At 35.4% G+C, this 16680-nt stretch overlaps 2 protein-coding genes across 7 annotated transcripts in view; both read left to right on the forward strand.

The window, feature by feature from the left end:
• Window positions 1–4421, forward strand: part of rnf38 (ring finger protein 38) — a 45146-nt gene extending 40725 nt beyond the window's left edge. Inside the window, exon 13 of the mRNA XM_073841937.1 lies at window positions 1980–4421. Coding sequence (XP_073698038.1) covers window positions 1980–2042 — 63 coding nt within the window. The 3' untranslated portion in view covers window positions 2043–4421. The remainder of the gene's footprint in view (window positions 1–1979) is intronic.
• An 8358-nt stretch (window positions 4422–12779) lies between these two features.
• limch1a (LIM and calponin homology domains 1a) overlaps window positions 12780–16680 on the forward strand; it is a 74191-nt gene continuing 70290 nt past the window's right edge. For all 6 annotated transcript variants that reach the window (XM_073841744.1, XM_073841747.1, XM_073841748.1 and 3 more), the window contains exon 1: window positions 12780–13193. In XM_073841744.1, the coding sequence (XP_073697845.1) occupies window positions 13086–13193 (108 nt within the window). In that variant the 5' untranslated portion in view covers window positions 12780–13085. The remainder of the gene's footprint in view (window positions 13194–16680) is intronic.

Consider the following 16680-nt stretch of genomic DNA (forward strand, 5'->3'; position numbering starts at 1 on the left):
ATTTCTTACATTTATCACAGTTTATTCACTATAGTTTTAAGTTTTTGTCATATTTTATTACAATTTTTTAGAGTCACTGTGTCAGAACAAATTCATCTTAATGTCAGATAACTTTTTATAGAAAAGACAAGGACATGTAACAAAACATGACAGGTCAAAGTGTTAAATTAAATTTTTGGTCCATTTTTATCAATTTTACTGGTAGTCCACTGTATGAAGATTTTTTTGGTATAATATGTCCCAATTTACCTTACTTTGCTATCCTCACTCACATAAATGAACCATACTGCCCTCCGAAGGCAAAGTGCAGTAACTACACCAACACTGAAACTGAGAAAAATGCCTTTAAAGTTTTTAAGCCAGCTAGTCAAACACGTTGACACTCTTGTTTCTCTGAAACACTCTCGTCTTTGCCTTTGGAGGGCAGCATAGTGTCCTGCACCCACTAGTAAAAATATATCAAAAATTATATCTGGTGTCTGAATCAATTTTGGTTTGACTGTACAGAGAAAGAAAGAGAGATTAAATTTATTTTAGTATAGTAATATTTGACTTTTTTTTTTTTTTTGACACTTTTCAGTTATCTTTACAGCCCTCTTGGATGACCTCTGAATGAGAATCACTGTTTTAAAGGGATAGTTCACTCAAAAATGAAAATTACCCCATGATTTACACACATTCAAGCCATCCTAGGTGTATATGACTTTCTTCTTTCAGATGAATACAATCAGAGTTAATAATTGTTCTGGCTCTTCCAAGCTTTATAATGACAGTGAATGGGTGTTGAGATTTTGAAGCCCAATAAAGTGCATCCATCCATCCATCATAATAATACTCCAAGACTCAAAGGTCAATAAAGGCCTTCTGAAGTGAATCTACACATCTGTGTAAGAAAAATATCCTTATCTAAAAATTGATAAACCATAATCTGTAGCTTCCACTGACTGTCGTACCCACGTTCACAAAGAGCCCCGGTAAGAAGTGACGAACGCGGAAACAAGAAAGACAAAGCAAAACAAAACATTGGTGACGAATTAGAAGTACAAAACAAGGATTTTGAAAATGTGGGAGGATTTCAATATAAGGCAAAAGGAGACTGGTTTTTCTTTGCTGTAAACTAAACTTGGTGTTCAAGAGACTAGCATATTCTCACCGGAGCTTACGCTACGCCTACATCGTATATTGAAATGCAAACTCTCATGTAAACGTGCATACAACTGTTAGCCAAAGTTAGACGCTATGGTTTATAGGCCTGGTTTCACAGACAGGGCTTAGAGTAAGCTAAGATTAGGCCATAATTTAATTAGGACATTTAAGTCGTTTTTTATAGACGTGCTTTCGAAAAAACATTACTGGTGTCTATCTTGAGACAAAACAAAAGCACTGATATATTTTAAGATCAGTCAGTACAAGTTTCTATGAGTTAAAACAGCTCAGACTTAAGCCTTGTCTGTGAAACCAGAGAAAGAAGTTCTAAATATGGATATTTTTCTTGTACAAACTCTTCGATTTACTTCAGAAGGCCATTATTAACCCCACAAAGCAGTGTGGGCACTTTATATGATAGATGGAATGCGTTTTATTGGACTTAAAAATCTCAACAGCCATTCACTGCTATTATAAAGCTTGGAAGAGCCAGGACATTTTTTAATATAACTCTGATTGTATTCTTCTAAAAGAAGAAAGTCATATACACCTAGGATGGCTTGAGCGTGAGTAAATCATAAGGTAGTTTTCATTTTTGGGTGAACTTTCCCTTTAAGGTGTAGTCACATTTATCATTGTTCTGTGAATTTTCACAATTTCACTACGAATCCATGAAGTCTGCTTCACGCATAGCTACACTATTGAGAACTGACAATTGACTTTTTTTTCATGCAAGATTTTGCTAGATAGACTTCCCTAATTATATCTTGTCTCTAATTATGATCTGTATATTTCTTGACCTATTTGACAATCTGTCCTCCTCTTTCTTCTAGGCTAACAGAACCTGTCCTATTTGCCGAGCAGATGCCTCTGAAGTCCAGCGGGATTCCGAGTGACGCTGCTCACTGAACACACGCGTACATACATATACACACACACACACCACTAAACACTTCCTTAAGTCATTCTCCTACCCTGTTACATTCAATTAACTTCCACATGCATAATTACTCCTCTTACACAGACGACTGCTGCAAAAGATCCATAAAAACTTTATGCATCAAAATCGTTTGATATTCATCTATGGATATCCAACTAACTGAGACAGACACACACACATCCCTTTTGGTTGTTTGATCACTAATTCTTTGAGTGGAAGTCCAAAGATTATGGTTCATATTATCATTTTGGTTATGTTCTGGTTCTGTTTTTTTTTTTTTTTAATATATAAATATATATAGTTTAGTTCTCCCCTTCGGGGACGGGTGTTGGTATGTTGCAGTCTCGTGTGAGTGAGTGAGTGTGTATGTGCACTAACATTCCCGGCTATGTGAGCACACTGTGGTGTGGTGGTCTTTACGAAGGTTAATGTTGTGAGCATGGGCTTTTTATATTTTACCAACAAATATAGCTATATATAAATATGTATGTATGTATCAATATAGAGGGACAAATTACAAAATTCATAATTTTTTTTGTTTGTTAGTTGTTTTTTAAAATAGGAAAGAAAAAAAAATTATGGAAGTCTGTCTTTTTCCAAAAAATGGAACAAAAGATTCAAATTATATCTATACATAAAATGGGGCTTTTTGGGTGGGTCTTGCTCAATTATGATTTAGCAGTCTTTTATAGAATTGGAAAACTGTGAGGTGTGTGCTTTCGTGTGAGAGAGAGAGAGAGTGTGTGTGTGTGTGTGTGTGTGTGTGTGTGTGTGTGTGTGTGTGTGTGTGTATTAGAGAATCAGTTGTTTGTTATTTATCCCATATGTGTGGTACAGAACACTGGCTTGTCGCTCTCACTTTTATTCTCGTCTGGGATTGGCTGAGGATGCGCACTGACATGACATGTGATTGGTTTGGAGGGGCAGTGGAATATTCTCCAAGTTCTTAGATGTATCCTGCTGCAACCTTTTTTTGTTCTTCGGTTTTCTTTGCCGCCTGTTACGTTTTTCAATATTACTGCCATCTACAAAACACAACCTTTTCCTAATCCATAGCCAGTCCTGCAGATTGATTTTGTAGACAAATCACCACTTTTCTCATTTAGCACTTAGGGCACCATAGTGTCATTTGTTATCATTTGGTGACAGCACAAACGCCATTAAGACGCCTTAAAAGCATAGTTCACCCAGAAATGAATTTTTTATAATTTTCTACTATACAAGTGTATATAAGTCAGTGGCTACCAGCAACTGTTTGGTTACCATTATTCTTTAGAATATTAGAAGAAAGAAACGGTTACAGTTTTAAAACAACTTGTGGGTAATACAAATTTAAAGTAAACGATAATGGAATTTTCCTTTTTGTGTGAACTGTCCCTTTAAGTCTTGGATTTCTTAGTGATTCTTCATCTATTTAAACCCAAGCTAGTTTCAGTAGCAGTGTTACCCACAATACTCTTGAGTTTACCAAAACAGGCTGTCATTTTTAATTTGGGTCATTATTTGATTTCATATGCCTTAAAATCCAGTAATCAAGGACTCAAGGGTAGTACTGATTATATTGTAGCAATTCTGTTTCTTTAAAAAGGGAAACGCACCGATTCTGCAGGACAAAATGGAAGGCCAAATGCGGCGTTTTAAGTACCTTCCCTTTATCCCTGTAAGGCTCTTGGTCTTAGTAAACAGTTTACGTCTCTTGTCTTTTCAGTTGCTCTCTCACTGCCCTCTCTATACGGTTAGTTTCTTCGTTTTTCTTTAAACCGCCTTCCAGTGCACCCACTCATACAGCCTCCATAAGGCTGTTATAGCCATTCATAGCCACGTGCGTTACTTTATAATGAATGCCTGAGATGCGTTATGACTTAAGAGGGGTGTTTGTGTGTGTATGATTGTTTTCTTTCATTATGAATGGATATAACTGCCTCTGTGTCGCATTATGTAGGCTCTATGACTGGTGTAGAAAGTGTCATATGAATTCTGTGATGTAGTCTCAGAGCCTGCAGTGTCTTAATGAGAGATGCCTTTATACCATTCTCCAGTGTTGTCCGCTTTAGTGTCATACGTCGAATTCATGACCGGAAAATGATGAATTCTTTATTCTTTGCAAGCAACAAATGTGCATTACCTTACTTAACCATTGTCATTCTGTGTTCTAGAAGTTTTATTTTTTTCCCTGCTTGGTACAATAGCAGTTACCTCAGTTTTACTATTTATGTTTTGGTTTTTTCTTCCCCTTATTCTTTTGCGACACCAATAAGAGAGCTTATGAATTCTCTTGCGTTTGTTTATTGGTTGTTTTAATTCTTACCATTAAAAATACAATTGTATCATTTAACATGTTGTAGTTTCATATGTATAATATCTGTAACCAAAATCATTTGAAGGCTTGATATAAAAATTTTTAACAAACATTTGTACTTTTTTTTTTTTTTTTTTTTTTTTATGAGAGATATTACTAGTAATGCTTTACTAAGTAGTGAAAATGATTTTTTGGGGGGTCTCTGACCCCTATTCCCAGTCTTTTGGATTTCAAAGGGTGGCTCAGTAATAAATGTATAATGTTCTCTTCCTGACCTTTTCTGTTCTTTTCTTTTTTTTCATCCTTTCTTACTCATCTCTTTATCTGTGTCTTCATTTTCAAAAGAGTTAGAGTATTTCAACCCTTTCAAAAACAGAAAAAATGCCATTTACACTGGGGGAAAAATTGTCAAAACAATTTTTACTTAGAAATTGCTCAAGTCAATTAAGAAATAATATGGAATTCTGAAGTAGAATGACTAAAATAGTTTGTACAGTGTACTCGCTCACCCTCATGATTTTTCAATCTGTATGACACTACTATAAGCCACGAAAGAAACATTTATTGCTGAAAGTCCAAACTGATATTTTCAATACAATGAAAGTGAATGCAGATTTTTGGATATTTACTTCTAGTCTAATATGACCCACTTTCATGTATGAAAAAGAGCAGCCCGGACATTCTGATTAACATTGGTTTTGTTCCACAATAGTAGTGAAGTCATACAGTGCTTTGTGAAAGTATTCATTACCCCTTAATTTTTTTTTTTGCTGCCTTATGTTAAACTGTTTTACATTACTTTTTTTCCACATCAGTCTACTCTCCATACACCATAATGACAAAGCTAAAACAGAATTGTCACAACTTCATAAATGTATAAAAAATAAAACAACTGAAATGAGTACATTGCATAAGTATTCATACCCTTAACTTAGTACTTAGCTGAAGCACCTTTACAGCCTCAAGTCTTTTTGGGTATGATGCAACAAGATTTGCACATCAACATTTAGCAATTATCTGTTATTCTTTTCCTTGCTGCTTCACATCTCAAGCTCTATCAGCTTGGATGGGGTCTGGCAGACATTTTCGGGTTTCTCCAGAAATGTTTGATTGGGTTCAAGCCCAGGCTTTGGTTGGGCCACTTAAGGACATTCCCAGAGTTGTCTATAAACCACTCTTGCAGTGTGCTTAGGTCATTGTCCTTTTGGAAGGTGAATCTTCTGCCCAGTCTGAGGTTCTGAATGATCTGGGTTTTCATTAAGGCTCTCTCAATATTTTGGTGCATTGAGCTTCTCTTCTACTCCAAGTCCTTCAGTCCCTGCCACTGAAAAACAGACCCACAGCATGAGGCTGCTACCACCACACTTACCTTTTGGGATGATACTCTGCAGATGATGAGCAGTGCTTGTTTCCTTCAAACATGATGCTTGGATTTGAGTTTCTTCAGACCAGAGAATCTTGTTTCTCACAGTCTGAGGGTCCTTTTTTGCGCTTTTTTGCTCATTCCAAATGTGTTTTCATGTGTCTTCACTGAGATGATTGAGTCTTGCCACACCACCATAAAGCCCAGATTGATAGTGTTGCGGTGATGTTCGTCCTCCTGTTTCAGTTTCTCCCATTTGCATATATGATCATGGAGCTCAACTAGAGTAACTATCAGGTTCTTGGTCACCACTCTAGCCAAGAGTCCTAGTTGTTCCAAACATCTTCTATTAAGGGTAATGGAGACTAAATGTTTCTGTGAACCTTCAATGCAGCAACATTTTTTTCTGAACTTTTCCAAGATGTGTGTCTCTGTGCTCTACAAGATTTTTTTTTTTAACCTGAGGACTTGGTTTTTGCTCTGTTATGCATTTTCAGCTGTTAGACCTTTTATTAGGACGTGTGCCTTTCTACATCATACCTATTCCATTGAATTTGCCAAAGGTCAACTTTACTCGAAGTGTAGTTAACATCTACAAGCAAATTGAATGCTCCTAAGTGAAATTTCAACTGTCCCAGATAATATATGCAATACTTATGCAATGGAATCATTTAAGTTTTTTTTTTAATACATTTGCAAAGATGTTAAAAATCAGTTTTTTGCTTTGCACTTATGGTGCATGGCGTAAGGGAGCAACATAAAATGTAAAAAAAAAAAAAAAAAATGAAGGGGTATAAATACGTTCGCAAGGCACTTTATACCATAGCTTTGAAATGACATGAGGGTCAACAAATTATATCAGAAATTGCATTTTGGGTTAAATTATCCCTTTAACTTGTCATAGGGGTGTACTGTATGAATGCAAAAATGCATCCATAACATTTTAAAATGTCACAGTCATCAGTAAATTAAATCTTTACTGGTTGCCACTGGTATCAAGTTTGACTGGACCAAAAAAAGCTAAAAAGCTTATTTATGCAGACGTTTTAATGCTATATTAATTTTTTAATGCTAAAGTGAGTTATGAAAAAAAAAGTTAGTTGATTTATAAAAAAAAGGCACCTCTGCAGCATTTAATTTATACCTAACTAAATATCTGTGGCTGTGTCTGCATAATTGCAACCTAAAGCAATTTCTAAGTGTCTAGTTGGAGTCCTGTTTCAAGTCCAGTTGAATACAGATCTATAATATCAGTTAATTAACAGTTGCATTAGTTCTGATACATCAAAACAAGCTTTTGTATATGTGACCCTGGACCACAAAACCAGTCTTAAGTCGCTGGGGTATATTTGTAGCAATAGCCAAAAATACATAGTATGGGTCAAAATTATTGATTTTTCTTTTATGTCAAAAATCATTAGGAAATTAAGTAAAGATCATGTTCCATTAAGATTTTTTGTAAAATTCCTACTGCAAACCTATCAAAATGTAATTTTTGATTAGTAATATGCATTGCTAAGAACTTCATTTGGACAACTTAAAAGGTGATTTTCTCAGTCTTTTGATTTTTTGCACCCTTAGCTTTCAGATTTTCAAATAGATGTATCTCGGCCAAATATGTATACATCTCAGTTTTGTCAAATTTAACCTTATGACTGGTTTTGTGGTCCAGGGTCACATATGCTTATAGCATAGTAGCCTACCTTGTGTCCAAGGTTTGTTTCTGGATGCTGGATGTAGGTGTTTTCCTTGTTTTTCTTTCTTGTCATTTTCGTCGTTAATATTACACCCACGCAAGCCCTCTGTCTGGAGTCATGGCATGATGCTGAGTAAGGAAGAAAGGAGCATTCGTTTACTGTCGTTCTCAGTATACAGCACTATATGACTGCGCTAAATGTTGATTATGGCCGGATATAACGGTCTCCAGAAGTTAGAAAGTGTAATCTGTCCACGTGAAGTAAAAACGCCAAATGCTGACTGAAAACTGACTGGGTACTCTGGGGAATATTAGCAAACGACATTTACAAAACAGTCCACACAGAAAGTCGGGCTCACAAGGTAAGAAGTTTGATACAATGACTACCTCTGATTCTGAGAAAGCAATTTCACTGGAGTTTGGTAATATTTGCTAGATTTGTGGCATTGTCTGAGACATGTAATGGCAGGTTTGCTACTGTCCAAAAGAACAGATAAGTTGGCCAAACTCTACCAGGGAAGCAAATGACTTTTAAATGAATGGGAATGATAGAGTATAACTTTCTCCTGATAGAAAACTGGTTTCTGCTGCGTTAGCAGCACGTCGAATGTCATGGAAGAAATTGTTGAAAAAAGTCGTCATTTTAGTTTTCTTTGCTCACAAAAAGTATTTTCGTAGCTTTATAACATTACGGTTGATTGAACCACTGATGTCACATGTTAAAGATGTCCTTATCTTTCTGGGTCTTGAACGTTGTTGTAGTTATGTTGCTGTCTATGCAGGACCAGAAAGCTCTCGGATTTCAACAAAAAATAACTTATTTTCTGGGTTTATTTGTTTGGAACGACATGAGGGTGAGAAGTTAATGACAGAATTTTCAATTTTTTGGTGAACTATCGTTTAAACCCGATAAAAAGAAACATTGCTAATCAACAAATATTCGAAATATATGTGACTGGATTTGTTGTTTGGCCCTGTGCTTGTTCGTAGAAAAATCGTATTAAAATAGTTTGTTAAAATAAGGACAGTATGACACAGGATGGCAAAGCAATATTCATTACTCACTTGAAAATAAAAGTTGCAATCAATAAACGGATAATAATGGATTCCCATGAGAAAATAAAAAATCCTTCCTGCAGAGGGCGCATGGCGACTAAGATAAAAGAAATGGGACTCAGCCAAAGCTGGAGTGTAATGACACCTATTGGTTACATTACAGTCCTGGTTCTGGAGAAACATGGCATTGAACATTTGATATGCTTGTTTTTATTTGACAAACATCAGTTAATTTCATGGAGAAGCAGTATTTGAAACAGGTATGTTGAATAAGGGAGACATACAAAATATGCAGAGCTCCCCAGGACAGAACTGAATGGTTTGTAAACTCTGAAGAAGATAGATTTATTTTATTTAAATGTACTGTTGTAAGTCTTATAACATCCAGCTAAGTTGATTAATGTATTTTATATCATATTTACATTTAAAAGAACATAACTTTTGCTGTTATTAAGAAAAAAAAATTGGGCAGCATTAGTTAAAAAGGACGCACACTGGTGTTATTTTGTCATTTTTGAATCATTAAAATACTACAAGTTTTTTTATTACAATTTTGAATTAGTTTATTAGAATTTTCTGTTTTCATTTTAAATTAATGATTTAGTAGTTTGTTTGTTTTTAATGTTAAGTATAGTATCGTTTTTTTAAATTAATTTTTATCATAGTTTTAGTTATTTTAGTACATCAAGTAAAAACAAATGAAAATGAAAGCTTAAATAAAAACCGTTCTAGTTTTTTTTTATTTCAGTAAATATTTATTTTATTGCTACTAACAAAATGTTTTATATTTACAATTACATCAACATCGAAAGAAAACTGAGTCAACTGATTTTATCGGGTCTTTAGCACACAGCACAAGCTTTTATATTTTAACTAACAATAAACTATTGAATTTGTCCACAGACTATTCATTTATCATACAAACTGATTTAAAACAGTTTCAAACCCTCTAGACCAGTGTCAGCTCTAAAATGGACTTTTCTCCCTGCTTTGTGGCTGACAAGCTGATCAGCCTTACAAGCTCAATATAGATAGAGTTAGGGGAGGATTTATGTTTAGGACCTTATCAGCTTGTAGGCACTTGTTCCACCAATGCCCACTTTTCTTCTGCTTAAAACTTTTCAATCCTTTTCTCTAGCCTTATTTCTTCTGCTTTTCTCCACATCTTGAGTTGATTGAACAGCACCACCAACCGGCCTTATGTAAGTTGTAAAAAAAAAGAATAGGGCCTAAATATTCGACCTTTGAACTTCTTGGCCTAAAATCTGATTCTGGAATATGTTTATTTGGCTACTCCGTCTACAGCTGTGCTGTAATGATATTCATCATTCTGAACAAACCCCTAATGTAAAGTATTTAACTATGTTCAATTAATTCTGTCTAAACAACTAGTCACAGACCTAATTTCATAATCAGAAATGCAATAAATCTTTGGGGTTTGAAAATGGCACTCTAAATTCTAGATGTTTTTAAAGCCACCTCTAAAGGTGCGTTCACATTTACTGTTGTTCAGTAAATTTCCCCTGGGATATTTCAATAATTTCAATAGGAATCCATGTAATCATGAATTTCGCAAAAGATTTACATGTGCAAATTTTGCAACAAGTGGCTTGCTTTAAAAGTGGGGGCTGTGCTTCATATATCACTACAATAGACAATGGACCTTGTTTTGCCTGTGAAATTTCACCAATGTGACTGTACCTGCAAAAATGGCACACTGTACAAAGGTCAGAAATAAACAAGGGCTTAGGGCAAAAATACCACAGACATTTAAAATGTGGGTGTGGGTGGGGGTTTGGGGGTGGATGGCAAATATAGTGCACTACATTGTGTAGATTGTTTAAATTTGTTATATAACATTTAACTTCTAGTCCTATATAAGCTAATATATTAAATGTATTCTACAAATTGTTTATTGCCTTTCGAGTCGACACATCATAATTATTTATGACTACTATAAGATGTTATGATTTGATTTGATTTTATAGGTACAAACATTTGCATAAACACTGCCTCCAGAGCAAGGCATCAGTGAATAGTCATATTCCCGCCATATGCCCCGCCCACTAGTGTTCAGTCGCTTAACGAGTGTTGCGTCGCGTCAAAAGCAAATATAAATTACTATCACTGCCACTATCTTGTCTACACTGGATACAATACAGATGTGTGTTCGCTTTCTGACACAGTCCACACGCTTGTCTTTCATCAATTGGACATATGGCGTTAAAGAATGTTCGCTTTGATGCATTTGGTTTAAACAGGTTAGTTTAAACTGGATAGTTTATTTTTAATGGGGTCCCAGATCGTGTTTAATTGATCGGAGCATTCTGTTTTGTAAAGGAGGCGGTGTCACGGAGAGTTCACAAAGAAACATTTGTTGAAAGTGGTACTAGATCGTACTGTATTGCAGCTGCATAACACACGGTAAGTAAATGGTTTCATAATGCTTTGTCTGGAAATTGGTGTTTTTTTTATCATGATGTCAAAACACTCACATGCAGTAGCGAGGGGGCATTGATACAGTTTCCTGTGGAATGATGTTAGCCAATCATGTGGCAGATTACTGAAAAGCCTTAAAGGACCTGCCCCTTAAAACAGGGTCAGAATGAGAGTTGAAAATTATTATTTTTTCGACTTGAGACTTTTTTTGTGCAAAAACTTTTTTAACATTATAATTAAACCTCAAGGAACTTATTACAATAATAAAAAAAAAATCAATGTCATAACCTCTTATATAATTTCTGACACTGTAGACTACTGAGCACAGGAGCAGTCTTTTCTGTTTATCAATTTCAACTGCGTATTTCTAGAATTTTCTGTCTCCCTCTATCCATGGGTTACAACTTTTTCCAATTATGAATTTACCTAAAATTCCTGCGACCATTCAAGTACTGGTGTTTTCTTTAGAAAATGCAACTCTAGTTTTACTTTATATCAATAACTTTATTATATTAAACCTCTTATTTAATTTCTGACACTGTAGACTACTGAGCACAGGAGCAGTCTTTTCTGTTTATCAATTTCAACTGCGTATTTCTAGAATTTTCTGTCTCCCTCTATCCATGGGTTACAACTTTTTCCAATTATGAATTTACCTAAAATTCCTGCGACCATTCAAGTACTGGTGTTTTCTTTAGAAAATGCAACTCTAGTTTTACTTTATATCAATAACTTTATTATATTAAACCTCTTATTTAATTTCTGACACTGTAGACTACTGAGCACAGGAGCAGTCTTTTCTGTTTATCAATTTCAACTGCGTATTTCTAGAATTTTCTGTCTCCCTCTATCCATGGGTTACAACTTTTTCCAATTATGAATTTACCTAAAATTCCTGCGACCATTCAAGTACTGGTGTTTTCTTTAGAAAATGCAACTCTAGTTTTACTTTATATCAATAACTTTATTATATTAAACCTCTTATTTAATTTCTGACACTGTAGACTACTGAGCACAGGAGCAGTCTTTTCTGTTTATCAATTTCAACTGCGTATTTCTAGAATTTTCTGTCTCCCTCTATCCATGGGTTACAACTTTTTCCAATTATGAATTTACCTAAAATTCCTGCGACCATTCAAGTACTGGTGTTTTCTTTAGAAAATGCAACTCTAGTTTTACTTTATATCAATAACTTTATTATATTAAACCTCTTATTTAATTTCTGACACTGTAGACTACTGAGCACAGGAGCAGTCTTTTCTGTTTATCAATTTCAACTGCGTATTTCTAGAATTTTCTGTCTCCCTCTATCCATGGGTTACAACTTTTTCCAATTATGAATTTACCTAAAATTCCTGCGACCATTCAAGTACTGGTGTTTTCTTTAGAAAATGCAACTCTAGTTTTACTTTATATCAATAACTTTATTATATTAAACCTCTTATTTAATTTCTGACACTGTAGACTACTGAGCACAGGAGCAGTCTTTTCTGTTTATCAATTTCAACTGCGTATTTCTAGAATTTTCTGTCTCCCTCTATCCATGGGTTACAACTTTTTCCAATTATGAATTTACCTAAAATTCCTGCGACCATTCAAGTACTGGTGTTTTCTTTAGAAAATGCAACTCTAGTTTTACTTTATATCAATAACTTTACTATACTAAATTGAGAGAGGGCGAAAGACATGTTATGTTTATAAGAATAATATGAGAGAGAGGGAGAGAGAGAGATGTCTGGCCGTAACTGGAGCGGTAACGGAACTGCTCTATTGTTCTCGTTAAATTCCTTTCCCCCGCGCATGCCAGTCTCCCGTTCTTTAGGAGAAGAGACAGGGAGGCTGATGCGTTCGCCCTGCTGCCCCTTACGCATTGGCTGAACGGAGACCTCTGGTGTTTTTTTAGCTTATATTTTTAGCAGCGGAGGTCGGACTCGTATTGCATCGCGCTTGGTAGAAAGTGCAGTTCATCTGCAGTGCTGCTGAGCGCTGGAGAACCGCAGTGTGTTGCGCTGTGAACGTTTGAGCTCAGCATATTGAACGAGTCTGCTATTACGGCGAATGATCTGAAGTAAACACGCAGGTCTCTCTGTTTGTGGAGCGCTGGATTTCTCATCTAGGCTTTCTTGCTAAGACCCTTTTTTAGGAAATGGCCAGTCCTGGAGACGATTCGGCTTCAAATGCCCATCTGGATCAAGCAGAATCTGCTGACGCTACCCCAGAACCAGCGTTTCAAGAGGCGCAAAAATGGATCGAGGTGAGTTTCGCATCATTTTAATGTTTGTTTCGAGGTTACATCACGCTCTGGACAGCTTATAAATATTGCACCGTCACCTGTTGTGAGTGTGCGAGCGTGTGTAGCGGGTTTGGTTACAACAGCGGGCAATGGAGCCCAACAGCGCGGGGATCATGTGCGCGGGATTCGGGTGCTGTAATCGGACTAGCGCGGCTTTGATGGATCACCGATTTTTTTCCCTCACATGACAGCCATCGGCCTATTTAAATGTTATGCTGGTAGATTTTATACTGTACGTCACCAATCCAGTGGACACTTTCCCAAAAAAAATATTATTAATTTTCAAGATTTGCATCAGAAACAGAAGGATGCACAAATAGTATGCGAGCGGGCACGCCCCCTTTTGCTAAGCGATTCCAGTTGTTGTGGAAGCCAAGAGACACGCCCCCGTGTCCTCTACAGGCCACGCCCCTTTCCCAAGTGAGGCCAGTAGTCACGGCAGCACAGAAGCTCGGTCAAACAGTTTGTTTACTGAGCATGTGTGGCATATACAGTATTTATTCGGCCTTCGTGCTACTTGACCTCATTCACTGTCAAGTGTAACATGTGAATGTAGGACTGTTCCATCCCTAGAGATGTTAAAGGTTTTAGATGTAGGTCTTGGTATTAATAATATGACCCATTTTAGGGGTCGTGGATTGGATAGGGAGAATCCTCACGTCACTGATCTAGATTTGAGGTTGAGTTGTGTGCATTAGATCAGGGGTTTTTAATATTTTAGATGCCATGGACCCCACGATATGATCGACCCCCGTCGTAAAGTCTATGTAGTTTCTTGAATCAAGAAACAGTTTATAATGTGGAAAATCACAATTTATAAATATCATTTGGGAAATATTTAGTTTCTACTAAGTTATATGATTAGAGCTTTTTAGAGATATTTATTTACTTACTTCAATCCCATTTCAATTTACATGACCAGTCAAAAGTTTTTAAACATAAGATTTTTTGTTTTTTAAAGATGTCTCTTCTGCTCACCAAGCCTGGTGAAAAAAACAGCTAAAACCAGCCTAGGCTGGTTGGCTGGTTTTAGCTGGTCAACCAGCCTGGTTTTAGCTGGTCATGGCTGGAAGGCAGGCTGGTTTTAGAGGGGTTTTGGCCACTTTTCCAGCCTGGTCAGGCTGGTCTTAGCTGGTCAGGCTGGGAAACCACCAGCTAAAACCAGCCTGACCAGCTTGGCCAAGCTGGGAGACCAGCTAAAATCAGCTACTTCCAGCTTAAATCAGCTAAGACCAGCCAACCAGCCTAAGCTGGTATTAGCTGTTTTTTTTCATCAGGCCTGTATTTATTTGATTCAAAGTACAGCAAAAACAGTAAAAAAATTGAAATATTTTTACTGTTTAAAATAACTTTTTTCTATTTGTAGAAGATATTGTAAAATGTAATTTATTTCTGTGATCAAAGCTACATTTTCAGCATCATTACTCCAGACTTCAGTGACACATGATCCTTTAGAAATCATTCTAATATACTGATTTGCTGTTTAAGGAACATTTATTATTATTATCATCATCAATATTTAAAACAGTTGAGTTCATTGAGTTCATAGAAAGATCCGTGTTTTCTGAAATTAAAAGCTTTTGTAACATTATACACTATATTAAAAGCTTGGAGTCAGTATTTCTGAACTTTTTATTCTTTAAAGAAACCTAAAAAATTCTACTCAGCTGTTTTCAACATTATTATAAATGTTTGTTTTTTTGAGCAGCAAATCAGAATATTAGAATGATTTCTGAAGGATCATGTGACTGGAGTAATGAGGCTAAAAAATCAGAATAAATTAAAATTTAAAATATATTCAAATAGAAAACAGTTACCCTAAATTGTAACATTTTTTTTCCAAAATGTACTGTTTTTTGTACTTTGGACCAAGTAAATGCAGGCTTGGTGAGCAAAATATACTTTTAAAAAGAAACATTAAAAATCTTACTGTTCAAATGTGTATGTTGTTATTTAAATTTTTTACATTTTTATACCATCTAGCACTTCCTTGTGGTCCTAAGATTGAAAACCCCTGCATTAGATTCTCAGTTTTTTTTTCATATGGTGCTTCAAAATTTTACATATTGACCCACATACAGATTTCATTAATATTGTGTAATTTAGTTAGATTATGCAAAGCCTTGCCTACACTAAAAAGTGAAAAATTGACTAAACTTAAAAAAATTGAGGAAACCCGTTGCCTTAAAATTATTAAGTAAATGAATGTAATGCATAATTAAAAAAAAAAGTTAAGTGAATTAAGGCAATGGGTTTCCTCAATTTTAAGTTAATTCAACTTATTTTTTTACAGTGTAGTTAGATTAGTATAGAAGATGTTGCAAATATAGTGCACTGCATTCTACTACATTCTCATTCTAGTCCTATATATCTTAATATTTTAAATGCATTTAAGCAGAGTATTTGTCTTTCAGTGCATCATAAATTATTTATGGTTACTATGATATGATGATTTGATTTCATCGGTAGCAGTAGTTGAGTAGCTATTAATTTTGAATTGATTCAAGGGTCAGATATTTGATATCATTAAGGTAAAAATGACTTTGAAAATCAGTACTTTCTTATGATATGCATATACGGCACAAACGTTTATGCAGTGACCCACATCTACCACCAAAAGTATAGAGCACTTTGCCGTACCATGATCCATTCACATTTTTTCTGCATTACTATTTGTCCATTCTGTCTGTCTTTCTGTCCATGTGTTTCTCTGGCATGCCAGTGCCACAGGCTGAAGCTCATGCATTTTAGGACGATCAGTATAAATAGACAGGCTGAAATAGCCTAGCACCCTGCTGCTCGCAAATAGTTTTAACTAAATTGGCACAGAGAGAGACATGCTTCTTCTGTCTCCTGCTAAAAATGCTTTTTCCTTAGTGAGTCACTGAAAGAGCTAGAACATTACAGCCCAAAGCATATGGCAAACCGAAGCGTGAATGGCAGACTGCAGTACAAAGAGACATGGAGCTCTCTTGAGACATGCATATATATTAATATATTACACATTGATATATTTAGGTTACATAATATACTGATAAAACAGGAAACATATATCTATTTATCTATTGCAAATCATGCATTATTAGTTTATATGTTAAATGTGAACAGAATTCTTATATTTTTCAGGTTAAAAGTATTATTGGTACTACAAATCATGAATAATTAATTTAAAAAACCATGGGGTTGTACCAGATAACATTTTACAGTACTTACCTATGCAATTTTCATTATTTACCTTGACAAACAATCATATTCCTCTCTATTTGCACGGTACAGTGGAGATCAAAACTAGAGAACAATCTACAATTTCCTAAATTTCAAGGTCACTGCAGTCCCATTAGAATTTATTCTAACAGGAGTATAAGTGCAGTTTTTAAGCATATTTCATAAATTAAGTGTAGTCTGAAGCACAGTATAAAAAAGTTAAATGAGATATTTGAAAAAGAAC

Source organism: Garra rufa, chromosome 6 (genome assembly GCF_049309525.1).
Source record: "Garra rufa chromosome 6, GarRuf1.0, whole genome shotgun sequence".
In the NCBI taxonomy this organism is placed as follows: Eukaryota; Metazoa; Chordata; class Actinopteri; order Cypriniformes; family Cyprinidae; genus Garra; species Garra rufa.